This window comes from Struthio camelus, chromosome 3, assembly GCF_040807025.1.
Source record: "Struthio camelus isolate bStrCam1 chromosome 3, bStrCam1.hap1, whole genome shotgun sequence".
Taxonomy (NCBI): domain Eukaryota; kingdom Metazoa; phylum Chordata; class Aves; order Struthioniformes; family Struthionidae; genus Struthio; species Struthio camelus.
In genome coordinates, this window is record NC_090944.1 from 97,489,785 (window position 1) to 97,517,780 (window position 27,996).

At 37.6% G+C, this 27,996-nt stretch overlaps 1 protein-coding gene across 1 annotated transcript in view; it reads left to right on the top strand.

The window, feature by feature from the left end:
• The window catches only part of WDR64 (WD repeat domain 64), a 94,914-nt gene that overhangs the window by 34,929 nt on the left and 31,989 nt on the right, over nt 1-27,996 (top strand). The window contains exons 11-14 of the mRNA XM_068939282.1: nt 19,863-19,989; nt 22,227-22,375; nt 24,891-25,014; nt 27,113-27,285. Coding sequence (XP_068795383.1) covers nt 19,863-19,989; nt 22,227-22,375; nt 24,891-25,014; nt 27,113-27,285 — 573 coding nt within the window. The remainder of the gene's footprint in view (nt 1-19,862; nt 19,990-22,226; nt 22,376-24,890; nt 25,015-27,112; nt 27,286-27,996) is intronic.

Below are 27,996 nucleotides of genomic sequence, written 5' to 3' on the forward strand. Positions count from 1 at the left end.
TTTTTGACAGATAGCCTGCAAGCTATACATGAAGAAAAAATGGAATAAGACATAACTTAAGGGGAATGAATGTATATAAAGATATTTATATACATTAATTTATATACAAAAAATAACTAGGAATGAAGTGCCCAGGGCAGGTAAATGATCTCTTGAGGTCCTTGCTGGGCCTGTCTGTGATTTAATAGGAGGGAAACAACATCTATTTTACAAGGCTACAAGCATGTGGATGCTCGTACCTGGTCTTAACTATAAGTAGTTTAGTTGTGCCAGGGGCATCAGTAAGGTTTGTGAAGGTATATTCTAATTAAAAGCTAACTAAGTGTCTTTAAAAAGCACTGTGAGTTGTAAGGCAGACACTAAAAAATAAAAAGAAATAAAAAGATATGACAATAACAAATTAAAGATTCTGATAAATGCCGAGGCTTTCAAAAGTCAGGTAAATTTTGTCATCATAGTTGAAAGCTACATGAAAATAGAAGGGAATCCTCCACAGAGAAGTCTAGAGGACTTTATAAATAGAGATTACTCTGTGCCTCAAAGAATCTACAATTTATAGGTGATTTACACGGTACACATAACAGTGAACGTAGGTCAGCTATAATGTGGTTGCTTCCTACACACTTAAAACACATTTGTGTTTTTCTGTATAGACAACTATTATACCAAAGTGCATAACTTCCCAGGCAACTTTCAACATAAGTTAAAAACATTCTTTGTTTTTACCTAAATAAGCAAGGCCAACCTGCTTTTTAATCTACCTAGCATAAGGGAAATCAGAAGAGTTTCTCTATTATATTTTCATCTTTCAATGACTGTGGTATAGAAGGTATAATAAGGAGAGCCTGTATATATTGACTGAAAAGTTAAAGAGCTATCAAGGTTATCAAGGAAGAGTTGCAGCCAGGGGAAACAAGACCTCTTTGTGTTCAACAGATTTTGCTTCAGCTGTCTGATGGAATAGCAGGGCTAAGGAAATAGTCAGGAAAATTAAATTAAAACATTTTCTGGATATTCTCCAAATTAAATATAACCTAAAATGTGTCAGATATTTGTATTAAAATAAAAGATTTTAATTATGCCATTTTTCAGCTAAAATACAGGTTTTTAAGTTAAGTTTTGTAATGGTTATATTACCACACTTGAAGGCTCAGACTGATTTTGTATTTTATGTCTATTTTTCTTGAACTATTTTAAAAATGTTCTTGACTTACTATAAAGATTTTTATGTTACATAAAAGTAGCAAGCTTCAAAATGGCATCCTAAAGGCAAACCTAAGACCAGTGCACTAGGGAAATATCTATTCCTTAAGTTTCTATGATAATGAATGGAACCAGAAGGAAGACTGTAGATTTCCCTTGTCACTTCCAGGTTTAATACTATGTTCTTCAGATAAAGACACATACGTTCACAGAAAGAGGCATATCTCACCCTAATTTCAGGTTAGGCATTCATTCTTACCTAGTGGTAAGGCTTCCTCTATGAGTAATGGAAAGAGATAAATAACCTCTAGAAACTCTTACTTTGCCCTGAATTAGGAGGGAGAAGGAATCAGCCTTTAGATATTTCTGTTTCTTTCTGCCAGGCATAGAAGGAGCCTATATGACTAAGACAAGACATTGAACTTTTAGATATCTAAAATTTGATGTGCTAAATTTGATTCATAGTTCATATTAATCTATACTGTTGTGGAATCCTAGTGTATCCCATACTCCTGCAACCTCTTACAAATTAAATATGTATAATTTTGCATGCAATTCAAAATGTCCACCAACTCCAAGGGTGCTATCTTGGACTCACTGAAAAAGTCTAATTTTGTTCCTATATGAGTGAGGCCAAGATTTCACTCAAGCAATTTAAAAATAGTAGAATGCTATTAACTGGAGGTAGTAGTTAATCCTATGGTGAGGAAGGCAAAGAGTGATTAACGTACATATAAAAGCACCCAAAATGCCTCATGCAGCAACACTAAATGCAGTGGTGTCCACTTAGAGTGGCAAAGCATATATAACATTATAAAAATAAGATGATAATGTTTAGAGTGTAGGTAGGGTCACCCGAAGGAGAATGAATGAATAAAAATAGAACACTAACAGGAGTATAATTTTGAGTAGTAAGATTAATTGCTTTTCTAAGGAGGTGGAAAACTGCTGCTTCCCTCATAAGTTCTCAAGTTTCTCACATTTCATGGAAAAATGACTTCCCATCTTTACTTGTTGGAAAAAAAGAATATCATCTGTTAGGTCAAGCGGAAGCTGGACCTCACTTCTTGAGATGTAACCTCTTCAAAAAGAGACTGATTTTCTTTTAAAAAATGTGTATTTAGAAAATATATATTAAGAGAAATTCATACATTTATATGGAATTCAAAAATGCCTTCTGCTGTACCCTGGTAGCTCACTTTTACTTAGAAACAGGGGAGTTCCTTGACAGAGGTCTAAGGTATGGTGTCGTTTCTTTTCAAGAGAAAACGCAGTGAAATTAGTCCAGAAAAGAACATTAATCACTTCGAAAATGAGTTTTTCTTTTTTGAGTACAGAAGCTACTGTTTTACTTCATGCTAAACCTCATTTGCTTCTAATGCAGGAAAATAATGGGTTTTCTGTGATCCTGATACTAGGCTCTTGTGTTGACAGTACCTGAAAGACACAGTTTGACAGAGTAACAGTTTGACTCATAAAAAATTATAATACTGAAACCCATTGTTTCTAACTTCAGGTCATCTAACTAAAAATCAACAGAAAACGAGGAACTGGCCTTGCTCTCTCTGAAGTCAATGAGTGAAATCCCATAGAGCTCAATGATATCAGAGAGCAAAGCTAAATGAAATACTGTTTACTCTCAGTACTCTAATAGCTTTTCTCTTGTTAACTCGGTCAAGTATAGTCAGTATATAGTATGAGACAAAAACATTCTGTGTTTTTAATTGATATTTTGCTCCATTTGTCCAAGTTAATTCCTTTAGATCTTTTGCTCAGAAAGCAGTATATCTGAGTTTTCTTTCGTGCTTACTTTTTTTTGCTCTGTCTGCAAATTAATAGATTAATAATAAAAAGGAAAGAGTGAGAGTTGCTTAGTTTTATGGGCCAGGCACCTGTGTGGACTTCAGAAGCATTAGAAACCATAAAAGCTAGTTACTCTTTGTACTGTCAAGGCCTCTTTCAGAAATGCTATGAACTTCTGTATGAGCACTGTTTGTTTCCATTTCCTTCAGGAATTGAGATGTGAATGACAGTAGGAGCTTCTTCTCAGTCAATTTCAGTTTCTCAGTTCTCACTAGGCAAAAATTGTCTTTATTTTCTGACATAAGTGATTGTAGTGAGAATGTTATAGTTTCACAGGTGGACAGTCATAGATTCCAGCAGAGTTGAGAAGCAAGGGCAAATAAAGAAAAAAATGAATTATTTTTATATGTCATACAAAAACAGTACCAAAAAAATCTTCTGTATTACGGTAGATGGATGTCTCACTATTTTTAGCTGTTCTTTAAAGGATTTGAGAAATGGATGATACACAAGTGATCTATTTAAAAAGCTAAGCATTCACACTAAGAGCAGGAAAGTGGACATTATTTTCAGTGCAGTTTAAATATCTTACAATACTATTAAGCCATTATAGTATCTTCAAGGAAATGAGTCAGACTTTTCTTTCTGTAACTTGTTTTCTGTACTTACTAGTAAAACTACACTTACTGGTTTAGTTTTACTTTACCGACATCCTGAAATAAAATGCAGTAATATCTTCAGTACAGCTTTTCTACTTACACACAATTCATGACTATAAAATAGCTACTTTTGGATTACCTTTTTTTTTTAATAGAACAGGACAAACTAAGAGTCAAAGAGAAAGGTTAAAAGTCTAGAAGGGTTCTTAGGAGATCTCAAAGCCCATTTTCTATACCCCACTGTAAGGTCAGCTATACTTCCATCATTCCTAACAGATGCTTATCTAACCTGCTCTTAACAATCCTCAGTGATGGACGCCATATACTGTAAATGATCTATCCCAGAACTCCATTATCTCCAGTGCTAAAAAACTCTCAAAAGCTTTTCCTAACATCTTGCTTGAATTTCCGCAGCCGCAATTTTAAGGCCAGTACTTCTTGTACTAGCCACAGTGAATACAGAGAACAGCCTGTTCCATTTCTCTTTGCAGGGAGTAGTTTGTTCCCTTCACTTCCTATATTTGGAAAATGTCAGCTTGTCTCTCTTTTCTTTTGTAGGCTAAATGGCTGGAGTTCTTTCCTTGCAGGTCATGGTTTTAGATCTCTGAGAGTTTCTATTTTTCTTTCCTCAATTTCTTCCAGTTGATTCACATAATTTCTTAAATGCATGGCCAAAAACTGCAGCCAGTACTCCTTTGAGGTCTTGCAGATTCTGAGTGGAGTGGAAGGACTTCCAGTATCCCCTAGGCTGTACTTCTTCTATGTGTTGCTCTGTGATGTTTGGTTGTTTGTTTTTTTTCATAAAACATAAATGCTTTCTAAGTTACAGTGCCAGCTTACTAATTGGGATCAGTGGAAAGTTGATGAGTGGCTAAAGGAGAACTATGGATAAAAGCTAACCTGAAGCTTTGGGATGTATTTTGCATCCATTTCTGTTCTTTCTGTGGAGACATAGTCAATAGATACTACAAACCCTGTGCATTACTTTCCAGTTTTAGTTGAGTGTCCTGGCTTAAGCTACTAGTCTGTATAAAGCATAATTCAATATTAAAGAGAGTAGTTTCCCTCTGTTTTGTTTTATAGAAAAGAGATGCCTGTATTCTAAGTATTGTTAACAAACCCCAGTATGGCAATATTTGTGCATCCTATAAATATCTTCAATAATAATACCAAGAAATAATACAGACAAAAGGCTTAGCTTGTTTATTTTTCTTCGTAAGACTCCTTATGTCTCTATGCCTAATTAATAGGAATGTTATGAGGATAGTTTAGGCTAAAGATATTTTTTGATGCTGTTATATCCACCTGAGAAGGAAGTGGAGGCAGTGTCTGATGTTGAAATTGGTCCTGACAATAAAAAGGACATATTTTTTTCTCACTAATTTTTTATGTCTGCTATATTCTTGGAAGTGTGTCATCCTCGTAACTTTGCTACCCACTGAGCCCAAATTCAGCTGGATAAATTAATCCATCACTTCTTAACTTCAGGGAAATGAGCAAGTCACCTTCCATGCGACACTGAAATAATTTTAAATATGATTTGATGTTCTCCAGCTATTGATGACTAAAATTCTGGAGATAATTTATCCTCCAGTGTAGTTAGAATGATGGTAAATTTCTCTTTAAATAGATTTTCTATGTTTTAGCAGGGAGAAGATCTAAGGATTTGAGTAAGCAGTTACCAACAAACAAAAATTTTAAGGCTATGTATATTCTTCAGAGAGTGACTAATAGAATTTTGAGAGTCAGCTAAGCGCTAGCTGCTGTTACTTATTGGTCCATGAACATAAATGAAAAATAACAATATGGGAAATCTGAAAATATTCTTGAAATTCCCCATAATCAAAATAGGATTGAAATGGAGATTAAGGTAATATAACATGCTAATTATCTTGACTTAAATGACAACTGTTTGAATATTTGCTCAAGCATTGGGCCAGCTAAGTTCAGTTGTATATACAGAAACTCTTAGGTATGTGTACAGATATGCTTTCAGGTAAACACACAAAACAGAGCTGAGGGAACAGTTCTATGGAGATAGCTCTTTTTCTTTGCTTTTCTTTCCATCCAATGACTGGAATGTGAGTCACTGCCAGAAGTGCCCTGTGCTGGTATCCATCCACAGCCTTTCTTCACATTATCATTATAAGGGTGGATGTCCTGTTGTTTTATGAGTTAGCAAATCTGATATTCCTATTCCTACTGTTTCCCTTCTCTATTTCTGTGATGTATGAGTGCAAGTGTTTGTTATGATCTCAGTAAGAAAGGCACTCTGTAAAGGATTGATTAAAACACCATTTATTAGAACTAACACCAGAAGGAAAAAATGTCCCTTCAGATTATGGGAACCCTAAGTTGTGTATCGTTGGACAGACCTCCAATCAGGTCATGGCATGTCGTGCATATCCTGTCCACGGAGAGGTTCACCCACATGATGGCCTTTACAGTTTTTATAGGATTGTCTTAGAAGTAAACAATTCTATTCTTCATTTATAGCAAAATCAAGCAAAAGGATGTTCACAGGAGGATGTGCTGGTTGGGGGCACACCAATGGTGTCACTGTCAGGTGCCCAGTGGGGCCGCCTACAGGCTCCTCTGTTAGGATTAGCTAGCTAAGTTTGTCCTGCAGACTAGGGATATACGCAGCAGAGCACAGGCCTGAAGCCCAAATGATTTGCATAGCACAGCAAAGGCCTGCGCCTACACAAGTCAACAGTTAGGTGGATCACGAAGTCCTCAATGTACAACAGTCTTCTAGTTAGGACCACTACAATTTCCAAATTCACATTGCTTTAAAAAAAGTTTTCCCTGGGGTTTCCCAAGACCCTGGCAGCTGAGGGGAAGATGAACCATGATTTTCTACTTTTCCCCCAGGCTAAAGGGTTTGCACATATAATTTCAGAGGGGGAAGACCAGGAAACACACCATGGAAACATGCACCTGTAACGCTTGAATCACACATTTCAGGTTCACCTCAGAACCAAGGTATTCTGGAGTTTGTTGACCAGAGATATGAAGGAAGCTCTAAACTATTCAGCAAAATGAGCTGGAAAAAGAGATAGCCCAGTAAATGAATGACTGTACGTTGCTCTGCCTAATTAAACAGGAACTGCTGAATGGTGTTCAGGCTAAGGCTGGGTGTCAGATGAACCTGAAAGAAGCAGGTTGGAGGAACCTGGGAAAATAATGCAGATATATTGCTTCAGTAACTTGTAGATTCAAACAGTACAGTACGATTGATTTTTGTTCAATGTGTGCTTTCTGCTCTTGAGACCTGGCCTTGGCATAAGGCATTATTCTTTTCTGTGGAATAAAATACATGTCAGAATTAAGAAACTATTCTGTATCTGCCTTTCTCTGTCTTCATCACCTCTGTTGTGAGCAGGCACATGCTGATGATGGTCTGTACACGCATCTCTTCTGCTGCAACCAGGAACCTTAATTGCTTGAGAGAAAGAGGTAGTTTATGTCTACATTTGTTAAAATAAATTCTTAAAATGTTTTGAGATTAGGACAGCACGTTAAATGTCCTTATCTTTAATACTGGCCCATAGTTCAGACAATGTGAACCTAAAATAGGGGATATTCCTGTGAAACAGAATTAGGAACTTTTTGGAGGAAAATATTCCCAAATTGTTTTATTGCGGGAGTTAGGTTACCTGTATTGTAATTAACTTCCACCTTTCACTTCCTAAATCAGTAACATGTAGTTTCTATATTCCTTCAGCTATTACTCTATACAGAACAAATACAGTTTATTTTGAATAGATGGCTTTTAAGATATAACGTGAACTATATTCCTGGGGATTAATATCCAAGTAGGTATCAAGTTAGCAAGCATATTCTTCCTGTGTGTATTTAAGAAAATCGAGTAGTCAGTCTTCTAGTAGTCAGTCTTCTTTGATACGTTTTGTATATAGCATTCACTTTGTGTATGAACAATCTGTAAAATGCTTTAAAACAATGATTCAAACAAAGAATTTTACCAAGTGCCTTGTACTGTCCTGATTTGACCTCAAAGGACTTTTAAGAATGAAAAACCATACACATATGTACTCTCAAGAATATTTCCCAGCCCACATATATGATTGCTGTGTAATACAGAGTTCAGCAGTAAGGAGCCAGCTTGACTCCGGCCTGTGCTACAACAGACGTTTGCAGTCTGAAGAGATATTGGCTGAGTTAGGGGGTTCCAAAACGCCATTGAATGGTTTTAAAGACAACACAAATGTTACGCATCAGCTACAGGAAGACAGTGGGAATTAGTGGATGTTATTAACCTTAGTTCCATAATATAGAGCATTAATGTATGCAGTAGTCAATATGGAAATATAAAAATGAAGCACTCCTGCATCACAGCACTGATGAAAAAATTAGCAAACACAGGCGTTTTGTTTCACAATGGAAAAGCCAGCTTACAAGATTATTAACCGTAATAGTCTTAATATCCCAGAGTGTGGAAACCAGAGAGTGGAGCACAGGAGAGGGGAGGGAGGCATCAGTGTGTTAGCAGAGTATCAAAAGAAACGTCTCAAGCAACGCAATGGCCAAAGTACAAATCAAATGGCTCTGTAAAGAAAATAGTACGATTGTGCTGACCTTAGATCAGACACTAAAACTTCATAGAATAAGGTTCTCTCAGCTTCTGAAATGCAAGGCTTCTTTAGAATTAGTTTTTACCAGCAAGTTACTGATAACTGCATGCTAGCTTGAAAGCAACCTTGATGTTTTCAGGAAGTTTAGGAGAACAGACGAAAATATGCTCTTTTGTACCGTGCTCGTTTTGAAGGCCTTCTTAGCATCGATCCAAAGTTGTAAATAGAAATCAGTGAAAGTTTTTTAATGTGAAGGTCATATCATGTACTACCATAAATTAAATGCAGAACTGCATTGTCACCTTTATGTTGTGACACCTTTTAGCCTGTGTTTATTTGCACTTGTGTGCAGGCAAGCAGTTCAATCAGTGCCCAGTTTTCTGCAGCTGCAATTTTTGTTTCTGAAGTCTGCTTTTCTCTTGAATTCCATGAGTTAGGCTTTTTATTATGAAATATGACTCTGCTACCATTTAACCTTCTTGACCGATAGTGATTTGCGATTAAAAAAAAAATCAGTCTCTGATTATTTGGAAGTCCTCTCAAATATGACAAGGGGGAATTAGACCTACACAATGCTTACTTTATTCGTGTTATTTTTCAGCTGTCTGTGCTTTATTCTAGAGGACTGTTCTGCATGCTTTTCATGTGTTGCTAATCAGAGTGGATTTCAGTTGACCTCTTCTGACACTGCCCCAGTCTATTCACATGACTTGACTTTGTGAGTTAAACAGATGACTCCAAAAGTACAGATTACTCAGCAGGTCACTTGTGTCTGCACACAACTCTGGTGTGTATGTGTTAGGGGAGGGAGAGTGGAAGAGAAAGGGTGGAGCAGAGCTCTGAAAGGGTGGAGATTACAACATAGCTCTATGCAGCCCATGGTAAACACAGATCTCCAGTATAAAGAAGCTTACTGAATCTATTAAAAAAAAACAACAACAAAACCCAGTTTTCTAGGTAGAAAAATAATCTGCATTTGCAGTGGACCCTTGCTCAGTCCCACTGAATGAAATGCAAGCTGAAAGTCTGAAATTCTAAAAATTAGTAATCACATAAGCAAGGTTTAAAAATACTGTGGAAATTGCATGAGTTACTTTCATTCAGCAGAGTATAGCGTGGCTTTTATTTATTATAATGAATGTTCCATCCACCACCTGAATGAACTAGAGAATTCTTAATATGACAGGTAATTGTTTTAACATGGATCTTGCTACACTGTATGTTGACGTAACTTTGCCAAAAAGTAAAATGAGAGTACAGTGTAGATTATTTTCTTTCAATCAGATTCTTATACAACATAGCCTTCATTATGATAGCTGGTTGTTTCAAGCCTTGTTTAAACTGTGAATCTCAAGTGTACTGTTCACCTGCCTGATCCCAGTGCATAATCTGGCTGAATCCTACTCAATGTCAGCTCAGGATCAATGCACAGACCGTTTTCCTCACCCCACATCCCAGCAAAGTTGTCTCTACTGAAGTGAACCTAGGCGTGGAGAAAAGAGGGATTCACCGCACAGTTTGTCCAGATTCCCATCCAGATTATCAAGAAGCAAGGACTCTGGGATGAACTCCAGCACAGTGTTGTTTCAGTGTACTATACAATTCAGATATAAAGGTAAAATCTGCATGTAACCTTGTGGTAGCTGACCTACAGACTCCTATCAAGGTTAGCTACAGACGTTGTATTCTCGACACTTTGACTATGGTAAGAAAAAAAACCAAAACCGAAAGGTTAGGTCTAGAAGTCTCACACATTTTAAATCACTTACTTACTATTTTTTTCTGTCATTTCCCCCTGTATGTAAAGTAACCTAACAGGAAATACTAATTATTTCGCTAGTGCTGTAAAACAAGTTTAAAAATCAGAAGTACAACTCTACTATAATATCATTAAGGTGGCCTGGATAGTAGATCACTTTGACCCCTCTTCATTCTTAACCAGTCAACGTGGTGTTACGCAATCATCTAATGCATAGGCAGCTGTAGGCAAGTCTATATCTTTCTACAGCCTCTTCTAAAAGGAGAGGTAGTGGCAAAATCTGAAATGCATATGCTTGGCTTCTTTGTTTGCAGGAAGGAGAAAAATAGTTCTCTCCACTGTTACTGCCAGTGCTGAATTAGTCACTACCTCTTACATCTTTCTGGAATCATAAGATGATGTAATACAAGCATCAAATGCATCCAGTGAAAGAAAAGTGATATCAAAGTTTTGATCAGTTCTACTTGATTTGTTGGTAATTATGAGAGACGCTTGCTATCTAAGCGGTACTGAGTTTTTTGTAGCACTTTGATGTCTTAATGGTTGCCCATAACAGATCTGCAGAGATGGTACACTCACCTGGATGTCAAAAGTCAGTACTATGTTTGGTGGCAAACAAGACCAAAGTAGGTTGCACTGAAACCTGGAATTCAGGTTAATTATTTTGAGCAGACTTCTTTGTTTACAGTGGGGCATTCTGGCCAGTGTGCAATAGAGCTTTGTAGAAAAACATTAGACAGATCTTCTGTGATATTTCATTTAACTGAAAAAAGGTTATCCTAATCTGAGCCAGTAATAACAAAACAAACATTATTTTGATAGCAAATAAAAGAGTATTTTGCAACTGAACACAAATGATAGTTCCATTCCAAAAAAAATGAAGGTTCCTTAAACCAGTCCAGAACATGCACACCTTATTTGCTCGAAAACTGTAAGAATTTCTTGACTGAACAAATTGCGAGTAAACTGCTGCAAGGTAGCTATTCAAAAATAATGTATATGTCAGATTCTCTTATCATAAAAGTTAAACTTATTTTCTTTTTGTTTTAATAACATAAGAATTTCTACAAATTAGGCAGAGTCATGGATTTGTAAATAATTTCCATATGCCCTTCAGTCATATGAGTTAGTTTTTCCATATGAGTTACACTGAGGAGGAGAGGATGGCATAGGCTGGGATTGTCATAATTCTGTGTTGCTGGCCTTGCTTTAGAATGTGAGAAGCCTGGAAACCTGATCTTCCAGGTTAGGAAGACCTTAAATGCAACAGTGTGCATAGATGCAGTTACGGTTGTAGTCTACAGCCATTTCTTTCTCGTCTACTGTTCAGCTCAGTGATTTTCCTAGGAGATCTATTGACAGCCATTGGAATACCAATGTCACATATTTGTTCCTAATCATTCTAGTGAAAATGCTGAGATTTCCCACAATTACTCTTTCTGTTAAATTATATATCACAGACTGATGGGAACCACATTCATCACAACTACACTTACACTGTGTCTGCGCCTTGACTTATGTTTTCATTGAAAATATTACCAAAAAGAAAATACTGTTTAATTTGTTTGAAGGTACTAACTTGTATACCATGTCATTGCATCAAAATACAGTCTCAGGTTTTTGCATAATACGTGACTCTTCATTTCTGATGAAGTGTCAGCACCTTGGACTCATAAACCAGTTTATTGGCATAAAAGTGAAAGTGTGTGTATTTAACTGCAAATATGATTGTCTTTAACTGTCTAACAGAAATTATTCTGCAGAAGCCACCAACCCAGTTTATCTGGAAGTGTTTTTTACAAAATGGCTTCTTCTCTTGGTTTATACTTGAAATTTCACTGGTATGTATCGTTTTGGAGTTACAAAAACAGGAATGAGTGAGGTTTTTCCCACTGCAGCAATATCATTTTTTGCTGAACAGAAATGCTGACAAAACATATAGGTATTTAAGGAGTGCTACCATTTAACTTAGAATTACAGCTACACAGTATCCTCAGACACTTCAGGATATACACTAGGTAGATAATGAACCGTAACATGAGTTGAGCATCTCAAGCCAGGCAAGGCAAGAGTGTCCTGTATATCCTGTATATCCTTGACCTGCCTGGTTGCTCTCAGTACTACAGCATTTTTCTACAAATGTCAATGCTGTAATTTAATAGAAATTCCTGGCCTTTTTTAAAAGAATGGTCCCAATCCTTTAGCCTATAAGTCTATCAGATACCACCCATGGACTTCAGTGACAGTGCAGCTGGACTGGACAATACTGTAGAGGAATTACACACTTGCCATCATTTGGCCTTAGATTCTGCAATGCATTTTGATCTACCAGTCTATATGAAGCTTGAGGGAGGAGGAAGATGAGCAAGCAAAGGTTTCCATAACATTTGGTTTCCAGAAACAAGTATTGTGACAAGTTTCAGAAAAGTTTTGGAAATCTGTGCAGAAACCCTGGTCATGCTGAGACGAAGGAAAGGAACGGGCTTACATATGCTGGGATGATGCCAAGACACAGGCTTTCCCCTTAGACCATCCAGTTGACCTTTGAAGTAGCTGCATTTTAGAAGTATCCCTTTAGCCTGCCATGGGGATGCCTGGCTGCAAGAAGTGCATTTCCCTACCTGACCTATCAATGCTCCTGCGCCTGGTACAGTCTGTGGTCCCCTACTGCACTTGCCTCACTGGCTGCTGCAGCTCAATCCCCCCATGTTTTCAGGAACAGACAGAAATTGCAAATGCATATAGGAACAAATTTTTTTTCAAAAGCTTGGACCATTAGTTCTAGGGAGTGTAAGGTAATATGACAGCAATTTGCAGTGCAGAGAAGTAAAGGAAAACTGAGCCGACAGTCCAGCCTAGTCAGAAGAGTTTTTCCTCTCCTTCCTGTCATCTGGACCCTTCATTGCCCCTTCCTCACTGTGGTTATTTTATCCATTATTCTCTTCCTGCAGCTTGAAGCTGTCCTTCAGCATTTATTACTTTAATTTTTCATATTACAGAGCTCCTCATATGTATTCAGGAACCACTGAGAAAAAGAGCAGCCATAGGGATAGGGGCTATAAATCTGGAGATGTGGTGGGAAGAAGATCATTACCTGAGAGATTATCTTTCTCCCAGAATGCTCTATTGAAACAAGAATATTAACGCCAATGGCAGAGACCAGACTGCACAGCCCTTGCAGAGGCTTCAAAGTCTGTGAAGCAGTGATAACCACCCTCTCTCACTTAGTGTGGAGTGGGGATTCAGGACTAAAACAGTGGAGGCTAAAACTTCTTGTCTTGCCTACCCGAGTTGTTGACAGAAGTCAATAAGCCAAAATTCACTGCACTAGTAGTTCTATGTTTTTTACTAGAACTACTCCAGTGATGGTTTGGTTCAATGAGGCTGCTCAAGAGAGTCAGGTGAGCAAGATCTGAGCTATGGGCTTGAATGCCTGAAAGCAATTGCAGTTTTGTTTGATCATCAGAGGGGGCAAAAGTAAGGAGTACGTTCCCAGCCTTTGTAGCACTTTGCAATATTGTTTGTAAATAATACAAAACCATGGTTCAAATCAGTAGAGAGAATGTTTGCTGGCTATTTTTTTTTCAATGTAATGTCACTTTTGGCAGCTAATACTGAAAGAGGAGTGCATGCATGTACACGTGTTAGGAGAGTAGTGCAATAAATAGGTTGACTTCTTGCATCTCTGTCCTGGGGCATGGCAGAGTTTCAGTTGATTCATAATTTCTTCAAAATCTGATGAAGACATCTTGATGTAAGCACACAAATTCTTCCGTGTTGAAATCTGCCCATACTAAGTTGACACTGTTAAATATATTTGGTTTTTATTCTTATTGAACCTATGGACAGAAACCAGAAAATGGGTTTCAGAGAGCACAAAAGAAGGTAAGATATGTCATTCATTTTTTATGTTTTCTGCATTTTGCAAATGTACTCAAACCTTAATGTTAAGTCTCCAGTCCTTTCTCTATAGGTCTCCTGAATATCAAGCTTGTTCTGTGATATTCCAGTGGAGAGTCATAAGTGTCTCTTGCCTGTTCAGAGCTGAATAGGTGATTGTATCAATGTCTGTGTAAGTTAGTATGCATGTTTATCTAACTTATTTTGAAATCAAATGACATTGTTTTCAGGATGCATTTATAATGCAGACATTGGTCTTCCTGAAAAATTAGGGCAGATGAGCTGGAAGCACAATGTTTAATTTATGTCAAACCATTGCTAATCGGGACTGTAACTGAAGTGTACTGTATATCAGCATCGTTAAATTTAATCAAGATAATTTGAACAAAAGGCATTTGGGAAATCTGTTTCAGTCATCCGTTTGTAGAAATTATGTGGCCACGTGTTTATCTGATATATTTTTCATAACTGCTTTGAAAGTCAAAGTTAATCCTTCCCTTGCTACTGAGTTCTTATAAGAGTTATTTATCCTCTTCTGTTTATTTGCTTTTCCCAGATATTAAGAGTTTTATTCACTTCTTTTGTTACATGATCCTTCAAGAACATTGAATATTCTTCTTTGGACTTTTAATGTAACATTCACATTTCTATTTTTTCCTGTCCCCTTTTTCTTTATGCATACTACCTAGTCCCTTGCAGTAGTCTGCAAATAAAAAGTGCAAAATGTAAAAGGGATTAGAACTAATGAAAAAATATATTTTTCCAGCTCATACCTATACTTTATTTCTCTAGGTCTTAGATTTACTATAACATACATGCATGCATACGGCTAATGGGTAGCTGGAGTGTTTGAAGGAAATCTCTGTTCTTGCTATATCGAGGTATCTTTGGAAAATATTTTTTTGTCTGTCAGCATAAACAACTGAAATGATCCAGTAGATATTCTGTTTCTGGTCAAGTATTTGATGATTAAAGTATTAAATAATATGTATTTGCTGCAGATAGAAACAGACCTAGGTCTGTATTCAGCCTGTGCTGGTTCCTGTTGTGTTTCTACCAGAAAATTGAGCTCTAGAGCATAAGCTACTTTAAAAATAAATTTCCAAACCAGTACGTTCCTATTACTGATTTTTCTACTGGGGAAGGAAGAAATAGGGGAGCTTCAAAATGTAAATGAAGAGTTGTATATCTGAAAATTACTTCAAATGCTTTATCTAAGGTGAGAATAATGTACAGTCATATCATTCTAAGATCACCTGTAGACTGATGGGAAGAACTTGATGACTGCTTTTCAAGCACTTCTGGTGCAGGTGTTCATAGGCAGTCATCTGCTCCATCTCTAGCCTCCTGCTTCTCTCCCACACAGCATCTGACTCCTACTGAAACTGCTCTGCACACGCTATTGAGAGTCACTTCATCTTTGCATTAGCGGTCATGTCGCTCTTTAGTGTCAGTGTACTTGGCAGACTAGAGCCTTTATACATGCTCAGTCATGGTATAGCACCCAATACATATATTGCAGGCTCGTTAATATACAGTTAGACTCACTGTTGCATATAACCCAGTTTGATTTCACTCCAGCATTCCTCCATAATTTTTAAAGGGAAGTAACTTTATATATTACCAGGTTAATGATCCTATTTGAGGAAGTGATTTGAAGTATGCGTAATCTTAAACTTCACCAAATTGCTCTCTCATAAGGTACTAGGTGTAGCACCAGCTGCTGCACTACATTGCATAAATGTGCTTAGAGCTAAATCCTCCTTGCTTTAGCCTCACAGCTAATCCCATTGACATCAATTTGTTCCTAAGTCTTCTAATAACTACAGGGAGTGGTCGTACCTCACAGGATCACCTTCAGGGATCAATGGACACTGAATAGCACTCTCTGCAGATAGCTTCTCTATTAAATAACACAGTAAGCAGAACTGTTGTTTGATCTTTGCTTCACGTCTGCAGATTTTTATCTTTGAGGGCTCAGACCTTCTGTATGAATTTGTAATTTTTTTTTACTTAGAAGATGGAGCCTTTGATGACACTTTGAAATAGTTGAACAGTGTAGTAGATGGGGCCAGAGAAACTAAGCACATCAGCCTAAAATCAGCTTTAATTGTTGCTCACTCTTCCTGTCTATGCTTACATAGCTTACATAGTATGCTTAGTATGCTTACATAGTATAAGAATGTTGTGGCTCATACAACTTCTTTCTGTTGCAAGGGTGGCTGGATTTTGGTGAGTCCTGCAGAAGTCCTTCTTCATACAGTCATTTTAGAGCCTTGCAGCATCAGTCATCCATAAAACTGAGGAAACCAGTCCATCCATTTCAAAAAACAAACACTTCTTAACTCATAAAAAGTATCGACAGAGATGTGAGAATTTGAAAGCATTAAAAAGAAATTACTGCATTCTCTTGAGAGTTTTTGAGATATTTTCTTTAGAGTAGTGTTTTAGGTTCACTTTTTTATTCTTTACTAGCAATAATTTGAAGCAGTATCTTTCTTTGATCAGCATCTGCTGGCCATCTTTCGTCCTTCTCTAACTCAGTGAATGACAGTTAGAAAGGGGCAGAAGAGGATCCGCTGCTCCTAAAGTCAAAACATATTTCCACAATGGTCTCCTCATGACAGCTCAGCAAGAGATGTGGTGTTCCTGAGGCCTGAACTTTAGTGGACTGAGAGCATGTAAAATACTTATTTACCAAATTTGTCTCGTCCAATTTCCCATTTTTGTCCAGTCTGCCCCTGCTGCTACCATAGTAGTTGGTAAGTGCTGTGATGGATGTTTTGTCTTTTGATATTAAGAAAAATAGAAGAGAGAAGTGTTGCGGGTTCTTACATATTCACAAAATACAGGCTTTAGACCAGATGGAGAAGATAGATCTGGCTTTTTTCTATGAAGTTCTGAATTTTAGGACTTGGAAGGAAGATGATGCTTGAGAGAAAAGTGTTTATGTATGCAAATATACACACTTAAATTTTTAAAGGGATCTCAGATGGCTTTGGTATGAATTTCCATTGAATTCTGGAGGAATTTGGCTCCCAGATATGCTTAGTGTCTTTGGAAAATTCATCTGTAACTATATGGTTTTACCACGGGGTTGAAAGATGAAAGACAGAAGAAAAGTACCCCAAAACTGAGGGAAGCGATCCAGGTTGTAGTCCTGAACAGGATAGTAAGCTATTTTGCTAAGGCTTTCACAGCCAATATACAAAAGAAATAGAACTTGTGTTCCAGGAATGCTCCTCTATGCCTTTTACCTACTGTGTGAAGGAGGTTAGCCACAATGTGGGAACTCAGGCAAGAGTCCCTACAGAGCAGGTTTAGTCTCAAGCATATACAGAAGGTGTATATGTAGGTCAAAGCCAATTCTGCTAGCACCTGAACTGAGCCAACAGGTTTTTCATGAACATAAGCTAGTATTGCAGAGATACTCACTGTAACTAGAGACCAGCTTCTCCTGATAGATGGAAACAGCTGGAAGAAAGAAAGAAGCTGTTTCCAAAAATAGTTGAAGCTCCTTCTCTTCACACTCCCTCCCACTCTTTCCTAGTGTGTTTTGTTTGCTTGAATACAGTCTGCATGTTTCAGAAGACACAATCTATAAGTATTTTACCACGAAGAATATATTTTCAGAGAGTTTCAGGGATTCCTGGAATTTGTCAGTCTGCCATTGGAAGTTCTTCAATAAAAAAGTAGAAAAATAAAGTAACCATTAATGAAATATTCCTGAGGCAACTCCCACTAGTCACCTCCTAAGTTCAAAATACGCATGCCTATCATTGTCACTCTGTGCATGAATTCATTCACAGCCGTGTGTGTTAATGCAGATGAAGAGCAGTGACATTATATCTCACAGCCATGCTGGTGATGCCTTGTGTTGAAGTTACTCATGTGGAACAGTGGCTTGCATAATCTCCCCATCCTGTGCGCACAGGCTAGAAAAGGAGGAAAGGAAAAGATTTATGAATGCTGTGCTATGTCCAGGTTTTTGCTGTCTTTGTAAGTGATGGCATTTTCTTCAAGTGGTACTGAAATTAATGGCAGAACAAGCAGCAAAGAATAGCACAAGAGGTTCTGATTTTTATTCATTTGTACTGTGAAATCCCTTCCTCTTATTGCTTTAATAAAATAAAATAAAATCTATAGGATTATTAGAATTGTCTGTCTTCAGTTTTGTTTTGTATTTTGTATTTTATGTTGTTCGACCAACTTTGTAACAGATGTAGATTATGTTTCTGGAAAAGCCATATCCAGAAAATATTCCAGATATGGAAAAGCCATATCTCTATTCAGTGAAAGATTCTTTTCACTTTACTATAGTATTTCCCTAGATACCTACTTCTGAGTATTCTTCAGTTCTTACAGTCACAGATATTAGATATTAGATAGCTATTAGATAGGACAGTCACTGTACTATCTAATATATCAGCCGAAGAAGCACAAGTCATTTCAAAATAACTCCCAGTCTCACTGTCCAGTGACTGGCTCTCTAATTCCACTGGCTCCTTTTTTTGTTACAATGCCCATCTGTTATGCACAGATGCTTAGGATTGTTTCAAGAGGCTTACTGGATTGTATTTCTGCTCATGTACCAATACAGCATCTTATGCTGCTTTTACCTGTGGGTGATGTGTTTTCAGGACTATAATGCAAGAATCTGCACCTGAACTGTCTGCTGCAGATGTCTTTGGCCTTGGATTCACCTTTACCATAATGTTTGTCACCATCCAGTATATCCTTGGAAGAATCAAACAAATGGACATAGATTCCCTTAGGGGTTTTTTTGTTTAATATTTTCCCCATCATACCTCCAAAAATTATTGTTCTCTTAGGGGAACAGCAGCCCAGCCCTTCTCATGGCTGGCTGGTTGCTTCCTGCTTCCTGGCCAAGACTATGAAGTTAGAAGTTGACTAATTGCTTCAAGATCATCTAAGAAAAGCCACTGAGATATCAGTTGAATGTTAAGGTCAAGAATAAGGAACAGCTGAGAAAGGAAGACCTCCAGGGACTGTAGCACAGGAAGCAGTAGTATTTATGGGCTATTGCTGGCTGGGACACAGCTCAGTCACCAAATTCAATTGAATATTTGGTGTGGTTTGTGGTAATGCGTTTTATGGACTAACATTTTATGCAACATTTCATCCAAAGATTGAAGTGCCTTTGTCAAAGCCCCAAACACTTCCAGTATTGATGGGAGCATTGTACCAACACGTGTCTTTTCATTAAAAACAGAGTGCAGCCTCACCTTTTAACAACATGAAATGAAAGAGTACAAATAACTTGCACTAATCACTGACCAGTAAATTCTAGAGTTTAAGGCAACTGCTGTGTTCTCTGTTGAAACTGAAAGTAAGAACAAACATATGGAGCATAGCGTTCCTTATAGATTAGTACCTTGATTGTGGTTGGTAGTAATTGCTTAGGGAGAGCATTAAGAACTATGTGTGCATAGAAATGATCCTTCTGAGTTATGTCCTGATCCTGATTTGCTCCAACAGCTGCTGTCAGTCAAAGATTTCAGTAATTCCTGATCTCGAACCTTCTGAAATTAATCTTTGTATTGCTGGTAGTTCAGATAGTGTATGCTCTGCTCAGTAGACCAGTTTAAAATACAAGCTTTTAAACTATTTTCATTTATCTGTACATGACTGAGAAGCATGATAGAGTGGAGTCCTCTTGCCATTAAGCAGTAGAATTGATTCTCAGGAGATCTGGTTCTACTATGGACTTGTCAGTTCATGATTAAGAAACTCAGTCTTTCTGTGCCTTTTGTCTTTAGTAAAATGGGGATAAGGACACCTATTATTTGCCACGCTGATTTTGGGAAGTACCACGCACATGATTCTCACTGGAGCCTATATTCCCATCATGCAAATGAAAAGTAGTTGAAAATCCAATCATAATATATAGTACTAGATTTGTTTGCCTTTCTCTCCCTCTAGATTTTTAGAGTGTGGGATATGCAGACCCTAACACTGCTACAGGTCTTCCATGATAATGAAGGGAGTCCTGGAGAGATGGAGATCTTTGCCATGGTATTTGACAATAACCACCGCACACTTATCACAGGTATGTTACTGCAACTAATGTGTGAGTGCATGCCCCTTGTTGAATTTGGTGTCCTTTATGGTTACATATAACCAAAGTTGAGGACAGGAAGAAGGTGTGTGGGGTGTACCAAATTTTGAGAGGTAAGAGTGTTTACACATGTTAAGATAATTTTGAAGTGATTCTTGCTATATATGGGGCTAGCTTCAGTGTGGAATTATGCATGAAAATATGCATCAAGAAAACTAAAAGCAAAAACCAGAGTAAATGAGAAATGCTTCTCTGAAGCCAAGGTGAGCCCTCTTCAGTAAAATTAAACTACACATACCCCTCTGTAGCCTTGTCACTTGTTAAAAGCTGTTCAGCTGCTGATCTTCCTGGACCCCAAACTATTCCTTTAGCCCTCTCCTCCCATTTGGAGATTAAAGCAGCAAAGTATAGTTTCTGTGTAGCCCTTATGAGTGTATTCAGACTCTTTCTTTAACTGAGAAGCTACACAGGACCCCACAATCTGTGGTTGCAAAACAGCTGCACTGTCAAATTTATCAGGAATCAAATATTGCAGGAGCTCATCCCACAGTTTCTCTACCTCTTAACTCTGCAGCACAAGCCTGGAAGCTCTGAGGGCCCAGAGCTTAGTGGGTGATTTTATTTCCTCTGGCCGAATTCCTAGGGACTGTAGTCTTCTGGATCTAAGGCAGAGACTCTGGAAACTGGCAGGGTTTGTGTGCCCCAGAGATGTAGTCACTGAAATCTGGGAGTCCTGAGCTTTGAACCTCCCCTCCTGAGGCCATAGTGGCTTGAGACATACCAGGCAAATAAGATCATTGTCTTTGAAGAGTGCTTCTTCTTTCCCTGTTTCAGGAATAAAGGCACAAAGCTTGTCGGGTCTGAGAAGATGAACGATTTGTTTTCACTAACCCTGTCGTTTCTGCTGAATAAACCCCGATTTGCCAGTAAGCCCCAGTTTTAGAAGCCTAAATATATACATTGGACTGCAAACCACAAATTTGGATGGCATTTAGGCGTTTGCTCAGTAGAGCAAAGCATAAGAAACTTCAGCTACTAGGTCTTATTTAAAAATGCCTAGGATAGTAATCAGTCCAGTTTTTAAGGATATTTAATCACTCAAAGATACAGATAGGATCTTCAGTTCAAATTTACATCAGTGAAATTTTCAAGGCTCAGTCATGTAAGTTATTTTACATAGCTAAATCCTTGTGAAAATTAGGTGACTTTGCCCTTATAAACACTGATTGGAGCAGTGCCTAAATATCTTCAAAAATCTGGCCCTGATCTCTGTTAACGATTCCATTAAAAGGCTAAATGAATGTCTCCTTGTTTCTGAAGAAGTGAGAGACTGAGGCTATATGTGGCAGAATTAATCCTCATAGCTGTGTACCTGACTTTCCAGAGGAGAATTTCAATTAGTGTACTACATTCATAAATCACAAAAGACAGTGTTTATGGATGATTTCGGCTCACCTTCATGCTTCATTTGAATATTACCACAGCATTCCTTCTGTGTCTTTTTCCAGGCTGGCCTGTATGCCTGGACTCATGCCAAGTATTAGGCGAATTCCTCTTTTGCTACAAATCCACTGCTGACTGCTGCTCCTCTGCTGGTAGAACTGTGGTATATCGGAACTGAAATAGGAGGCTGGATGTGTGCAGTGGCTTGTGAGCCTCTGTTGTGAAAACCTTGTCCTTTCCTTTGTCTTGCCGGCCCCATCTGCCTTCCTGTCTTTGTAATCCGTCTGATCAGAGACCACTGGAAGCTGTCTGCAAATGCCATTCAGACCTGCACTGCTGTATAAAGGAAGCTGCTGAAAAACCCTCGTTGCCTGCTTTATCTCTAAGAAAGTGGATACCAGAATTATTTTTAGTGAGATATCTGCCAGTCAGAGTCTCATGTATTTGGGTTCATTCCGTTCCATGCCAACCCATGCTGGGACTGAGGGATTTACAGCTCCTAATGACCTTTAAATCAGGATATCAGTCCCATGAAAAGTGGGAAGGTGGTTGTTTAAGGCAGGGAAATACTTCACAGTTGTTTAACTGGTGCCTTGTTGGGGAGCGTGTGTGAACTTCTTCTAGTTTAGGGAACAGACATGCTCACAAAGCAGCAGAGATTCCTTACTGTGGTCAGAAGAACTCAGATGAACTTCATGGCTTATATAAAGTCTTTCTATATCCAGGGAATGTAACTGGCACTGTACATAAAATGTATGTGTTCTCATCCCTCTTACCATGTGCAGGTTCATCTGTCATTGATATTTATCCCCTGACTCATGTGATACAAGATACAAAACAGGTTCCGCAGACACATGAGAAAAGCATCAATGTTCTGGTTTACAATAGGACTTTTCGCCAGATTCTCACTATCTGCTCTGAGTCAATACTGAAGGTGAGTTTAAGATGTCACCCTTTAAACCGAAAAAGAAAAGTTTCAGCTGTTTTCATTACATACAAGTTATCGGGCAATTAGATAAGAGTGATGGTTGTTTATTATTCAAAGTTTTGGTTTTGTGACTATTTGGTGCTCTCATTCTTCAGGGAATTGGTAAGCCGTGATAAATAAGCTATTTGGTTTCAACATCATTACTTTTGTCAGAAAACTACTTCCCTGACCTGCAATGACATAATTAGTTTCTTTTATCACTACAAGCACCAATCAGATGGAGAAGGTTTTGGAGGCACTGGATTTGGTTGTGATTTTATTTCCTCTAGCTGTATTTTCATACACTTTACCTGTTACTGGATTCTTGCAAGTGTAACAGAAGCAGTGAAAGTCCATTGGCTGTATAGTAGCTATAAAGGAAAATTTTAATGCCATTATGACAAATTGTGCATATCCAATCAATAATTTATGGAAGCACAATTACACATTATTCCCCAGTTTAGAAGGCATGTCTGTTGAGCACCTCTTTAAAGTTCAGTAAGGGCTTGCGTCCCAGTCAACTCAGTGGAGTATAAACATGTGTTTAAAACACTCTGTTTATCAGTATAGAGCGTTAAAAAAAAACCACTTTGTATAAACAGGGCTGTGTAAAAGATGCTGTTCTCAGATAAAAAGATGCAGTGTGCCTAAACTACACATCCTGACTTTCATCCTCCTATTGTGTTTCTTGTTCTCTTTTCTGAATTTGTTTCTATTTGGCTAGCAGTTTTTTGAGCCAATTTACTGATCTTCTGTAGATCCTTTTCTCTTTCAAATAATTTCTTAGAACACATTTTTCTGAGCCTTCAGGATTTCAAGTCCTACAGTCAAGAAGTGTTAAAAATAATAGCCAAATAGCAAGAAAAATAAAGTGATAAAAGCCTCTCTCGGCTGTTACTTTTTATCACAGCTCACTCCTGTTCCCTTGACCACAGGTTTTGTTCAAATGAGCTTGAGAGGCATTTGGGATGGAGAGTGAGTGAAATGCATCTAAACAAATCTCGTTTTCCAAAGCACTTAGACTTAGATCACAAGAGTTTGTATGTATCTAGCTCCCATTCAAGTCAGTGAAAGTTAAAAACTTAAATATCTCTCAAGGATCTGACTGTGGGATTCTCCATCTCATTAATTTCAATTCATTAATTTCATTTCAGCTTCAGCCACTTCAAGACAGTTTGAACACTGTTTTAGAAATGAACTCAATCACTCAGTAGATTTTCCAAGACCCCTAGATACCTAGTACCCACTGATTTCAATGGGATATTAGTATCTGAGTGATTTTAAATATTTCCTGGATATTTGTAGGTACCTAATGATAATGATCATAAAAATGTGGTCCTCACAAATGTTTGTTCTTCCATATCAAATCCTGAATTGTGTTGAGTGACTTTCACATTCTTACTGGTCTATCAGCACCCATTGCCCCTCTGCAACCTCATCCCACCCTTCCAAGCTGGAGATGCATTCTCTGGCCATATTTATTTGTGTTGAAACATTGATGAAAAAATTAAATACTCCTATTAATTCTACTAGTTACATTTGAATCGACTGAAAAATAGTCACTGTGCAAGTGTCAGAAAACTCACAGCAGACATAACTAATCATTACTGGTGTAATTAACAGTGTGACACTGATTATCAGAGGTACTGAAGACGTGCACTAGTAATGACTAATTGCTGATGGAGTTAGGCGGCAAGATTTGTAGGAAGAGGTAGTATCCATTTTTGGGCCAGCTGATGATGTATGCCATTCCTTTAAAGAAAAGCTTGTTTGTGGAAGTGTGTGTGTATTTTATACACCTGATAAGGACATTTTTTCTCACTGTAAACCTTCCCTTCCATAGACCATGGTGGCTACAAAACCAGTACAATTGCAAGATAGTTGTGGGCACTCAGTGATTTAGAAAATTAGACCCAAACAGTGCACCTGACATGAGTAGCTACTTCATAAATCCAGTTAAATCCAAGCTCTTCCTTTACAGAGACCAAACTTTGTACTGCTGTTTCATTATGAGGCAATGTTTAAAGTCCAAAAAGGCTTAGACAAGATGAGATATAGTCTTTCCTACACTTTCAGACCAAATATTTATGAAGAGCCTCATTTGGATATTCAGCATAGAAATTATGGATCTAACCATTCTTTTTAGTTAGATTTTCTTGATTTTTGCATTGTAAAAACGCACGATATTTAACAACAGTCTCTCTGACTTAACAATGGTCTCTCTCATAGCATGCTAAACCAGCCTCTCCATGACAGAATGGCTTCACTATGGAGTGGGACATTTTCAGAGAAATGACGCATTTATTTCAGTGAAATAACATAGGATTATGCTAGTGAATCTGCTGAACTGTCAGAGAGCCTATTTCATGGGATGTGAAAATTTGCCCTTGGAAACATTCATCTTTCTGCCATTACACTAGAACAGATTATGTGAGTTGTTTTGGAGAATGGAGTGCAAATAATTAACATCTTATTTTTTTAGGTCTGGGAGCTGGAAACAGGGTATCAAATATATCAGATTGAAGACGCACATGGGCTGAATATTGAAGTGACCTGTGCAGCGATTGAAAAAAAAGGTTTTCATCTTGCTACTGGGGCATGTGATGGTAATGCAATTAAATAATTACCACCTTTTTATTAACCTTATTTAAAATTGCATATGATATGAGCAATCAGAACTATTTGGCTTGAACCACTTTGTCTCAGTGAGAGAAGGAAGTGATTTTTAGCTATCGTCCAACAAGGGGAGGAAGTATGCACAGAAAGGAATACACAGCTTAAAGTCTGGGGAAAAAGGAGTGGGTTTTTTTGTTCTTGCTTGGGTTTTATTTGGTAGGTAATTCATTGAAAGGTGATTTTAGGCTGTTTGAGCTCTGGTACTTCGCTAGCCCATTGCTCTATGGAAGACTACCTACGTAGCTCTTGGTCTGAAAAAGTGTTTCCTCATAGGAATTAGGAGCTAGAGCTGGGTACCACTGTAATTAGATGATTCCAGATTCAGTAGACAAATTTCTGTTTTAATAACCATTCCAAAAGGCCTAGGATTGAACTGTGCATAATAGCTGTGAGTATCCCACCTTTGTTATGCAATCTCTAAAACACTGTGAGCTCTGCAGTCCTTCTGGAATGATAACACTTAGATAATCCAGTGTAAATTGAACTGTAAAAAGTATTGCATTTGTTTTCTGATGAAAATAATCCATATATATATAATTTGGTTGTTAACTTTACATTAGAAACTATTTCCTAATCCCTTATACTGGGTCTACTGGAGTTAATATTGTAATGATGGCATATTTTGGACTCTCAGCATCTCTATGTGGTCTTACAAAACTGGTTTTTGCCTGAGATAATTTAACTGAGCTTTCATGAATTCATGTGACCCCAGCTCAGATGTTTTTCCCATTGTTTTCATTATCATTTTATTCTCCTGTAGCTCAAGAAATTTGCATTAAAATGAAGATAAATATGCCAACATTTGTGTCCTCTTCAAAGTTAAATGTTTGCCGCTTCAAAAATACTGCATTGACGTTATCCAAGTGTGCACTCTGTTTCATTCTTTGCTATATTGAGACATGGTTTCCATTTTAGTTTAAAATGGTGTTCATATAAAATAAATCCATTTACAATGAGAACATAATGAGTATAGTGGCATTTATAAGACAAACATAGCAAAAGGACTTTTTTTCTAATTTGGAAAAATAGTTATTTTGAACTAGCCAAAGCGTGAAAGTCTCAAGCACAAAGACAGAAAGATATTTTAATAATTTTGTTGTAAAATACTGGAGAAAAGTCATTTTTCCAATTTTATAGTGTCTCAGCTGAATGTACAGACACTGAACACTAGAATATATATCTCTGTATGTTTCCTGAATTTTTCCCTCTGTTATTTAGAATGCATTAGTTTTAGATAATGTGACAAAACCTCTCTGATTTATTCACGACTGCTACACTGAATTTTGCAGCAAACTTTAATAGTTTTTTTATCTATTAACATGGCTGAATAATTCTTGATTTCTTTTCACATTCAAATGTTCAGAAGTGCACACCTGAAATATTAAAATATATGAAATATATGAAAGCTGCCTCACACAAAGAAGAGATAGCCTTTTGCACACAGCATAGTGGCTAATCTTTCTTATTCATGCTTGGGAGCAGAGAATGCATCCTTTATGGATCTTAAGAGTATGACAGAAGGTGAATGCTATCAGGCCTTACAAAAGTGGAGTCATATCTGGTAACTGCTTCACTTAAGATAGTGTTCCAGTTCCTTCTGCTCACTAGCTCTGTGAGATAAGTCCAGTGATCTAGGTCATTCTGCTCCCTGCTGTAGTTCAGACCCTGAAGCCTTCTGTCAGGCTGCCCACCTCTCTGCTTATTCCCTGATGGCTTTAGTCCAGAAAGAAAAATGAGATAGGCAGTGGACTTTCATCTTGGGCTGCAGTCTAAAACAGACATGGAAAAAGATGGAAAAATAGTGGGGCTAGCAGTGAAGATGTTTTCTGGTAAGGCTTGTCTCCGTAAGGGTACTTTCCTAAGAAACACATACACAGTAACGTTACTTTTAAAAGATCAGTGACCTAGCTCTGAACCTTGAATTTTTTTCTCCCTCTCCCTGTCTGATCCAGTTCAAGTTTCTGAGTTAGAAACTTGTTCTTCTTGACAGTTCATTCTCTTTTGTACCTCATCTTCATTCCTGTCTAGGAACAGTAAAAATTTGGGATTTTGGAAGTGGACAGGAAGTGAAAGCTTTGCCTTTGGCCCAGCACAGCAAAGAAGATGAGCATCGTCTGCTTCAACTAGTTTATCTGAAAGCTAGTCAGAGTCAACATGCGCTTCTTGTTTTAGAACAGAGTGGGAAGATGAAAATCATTCAGGTTTTTCATATATATGTATATATGTGCATATGTATGTAATTTTTTTCTAATTTCATTTGGTAGCTCCTAATTTTAAAGGTAAACAGAGACTTTTTTTCTTTAATCACTAGATCAACTATTAGAAACTGTTAAGGAACAATCCATTTCTGCATAACAAATTAGTTGTATGCATTTCTAGCTAAGTGTTAATGTGTTTATTAGTCTGTTGTTCTTTTTCAGCATTCTGATCACTTCTTTCCATGCACTCCCTATAACAGGGCATGAACGTTTTTCTCTTTGTGATTAAACTTTTGTGATTCAATTTCTGAATACATTGTCACAGTTATCAAATTAATCTGTGTTTGCTGGAAAAGAGCCACAGGATCTTATGTACTTGTGCATGCAGATACTGTTACTCATTAAATTTAATAGGAATACTCAAATAAGTGAAGTTATGCATGGTTGCAGAATCTGGTTCCTGTATCTGAAAACTGTTTCTCATCTTTTCTCCTTCGTAAATTAACATTAGACACTGAGATGCTCCCCTCTGAATTATTGATGCAAAGGGACTGCAATGGTCTGAATCATTTAGAGAAGGTTTGCAAAGCAACTCTGAGGCTTCATCATGTGCTGAAGCTGTGTAGCTCCCAGTCCTAGTATCCATTAGCCTTTGAAGAAAAGAACCTTGGCATAAATGTATTGTGGCCTTGTGTATTTGATATACGTTGTTTG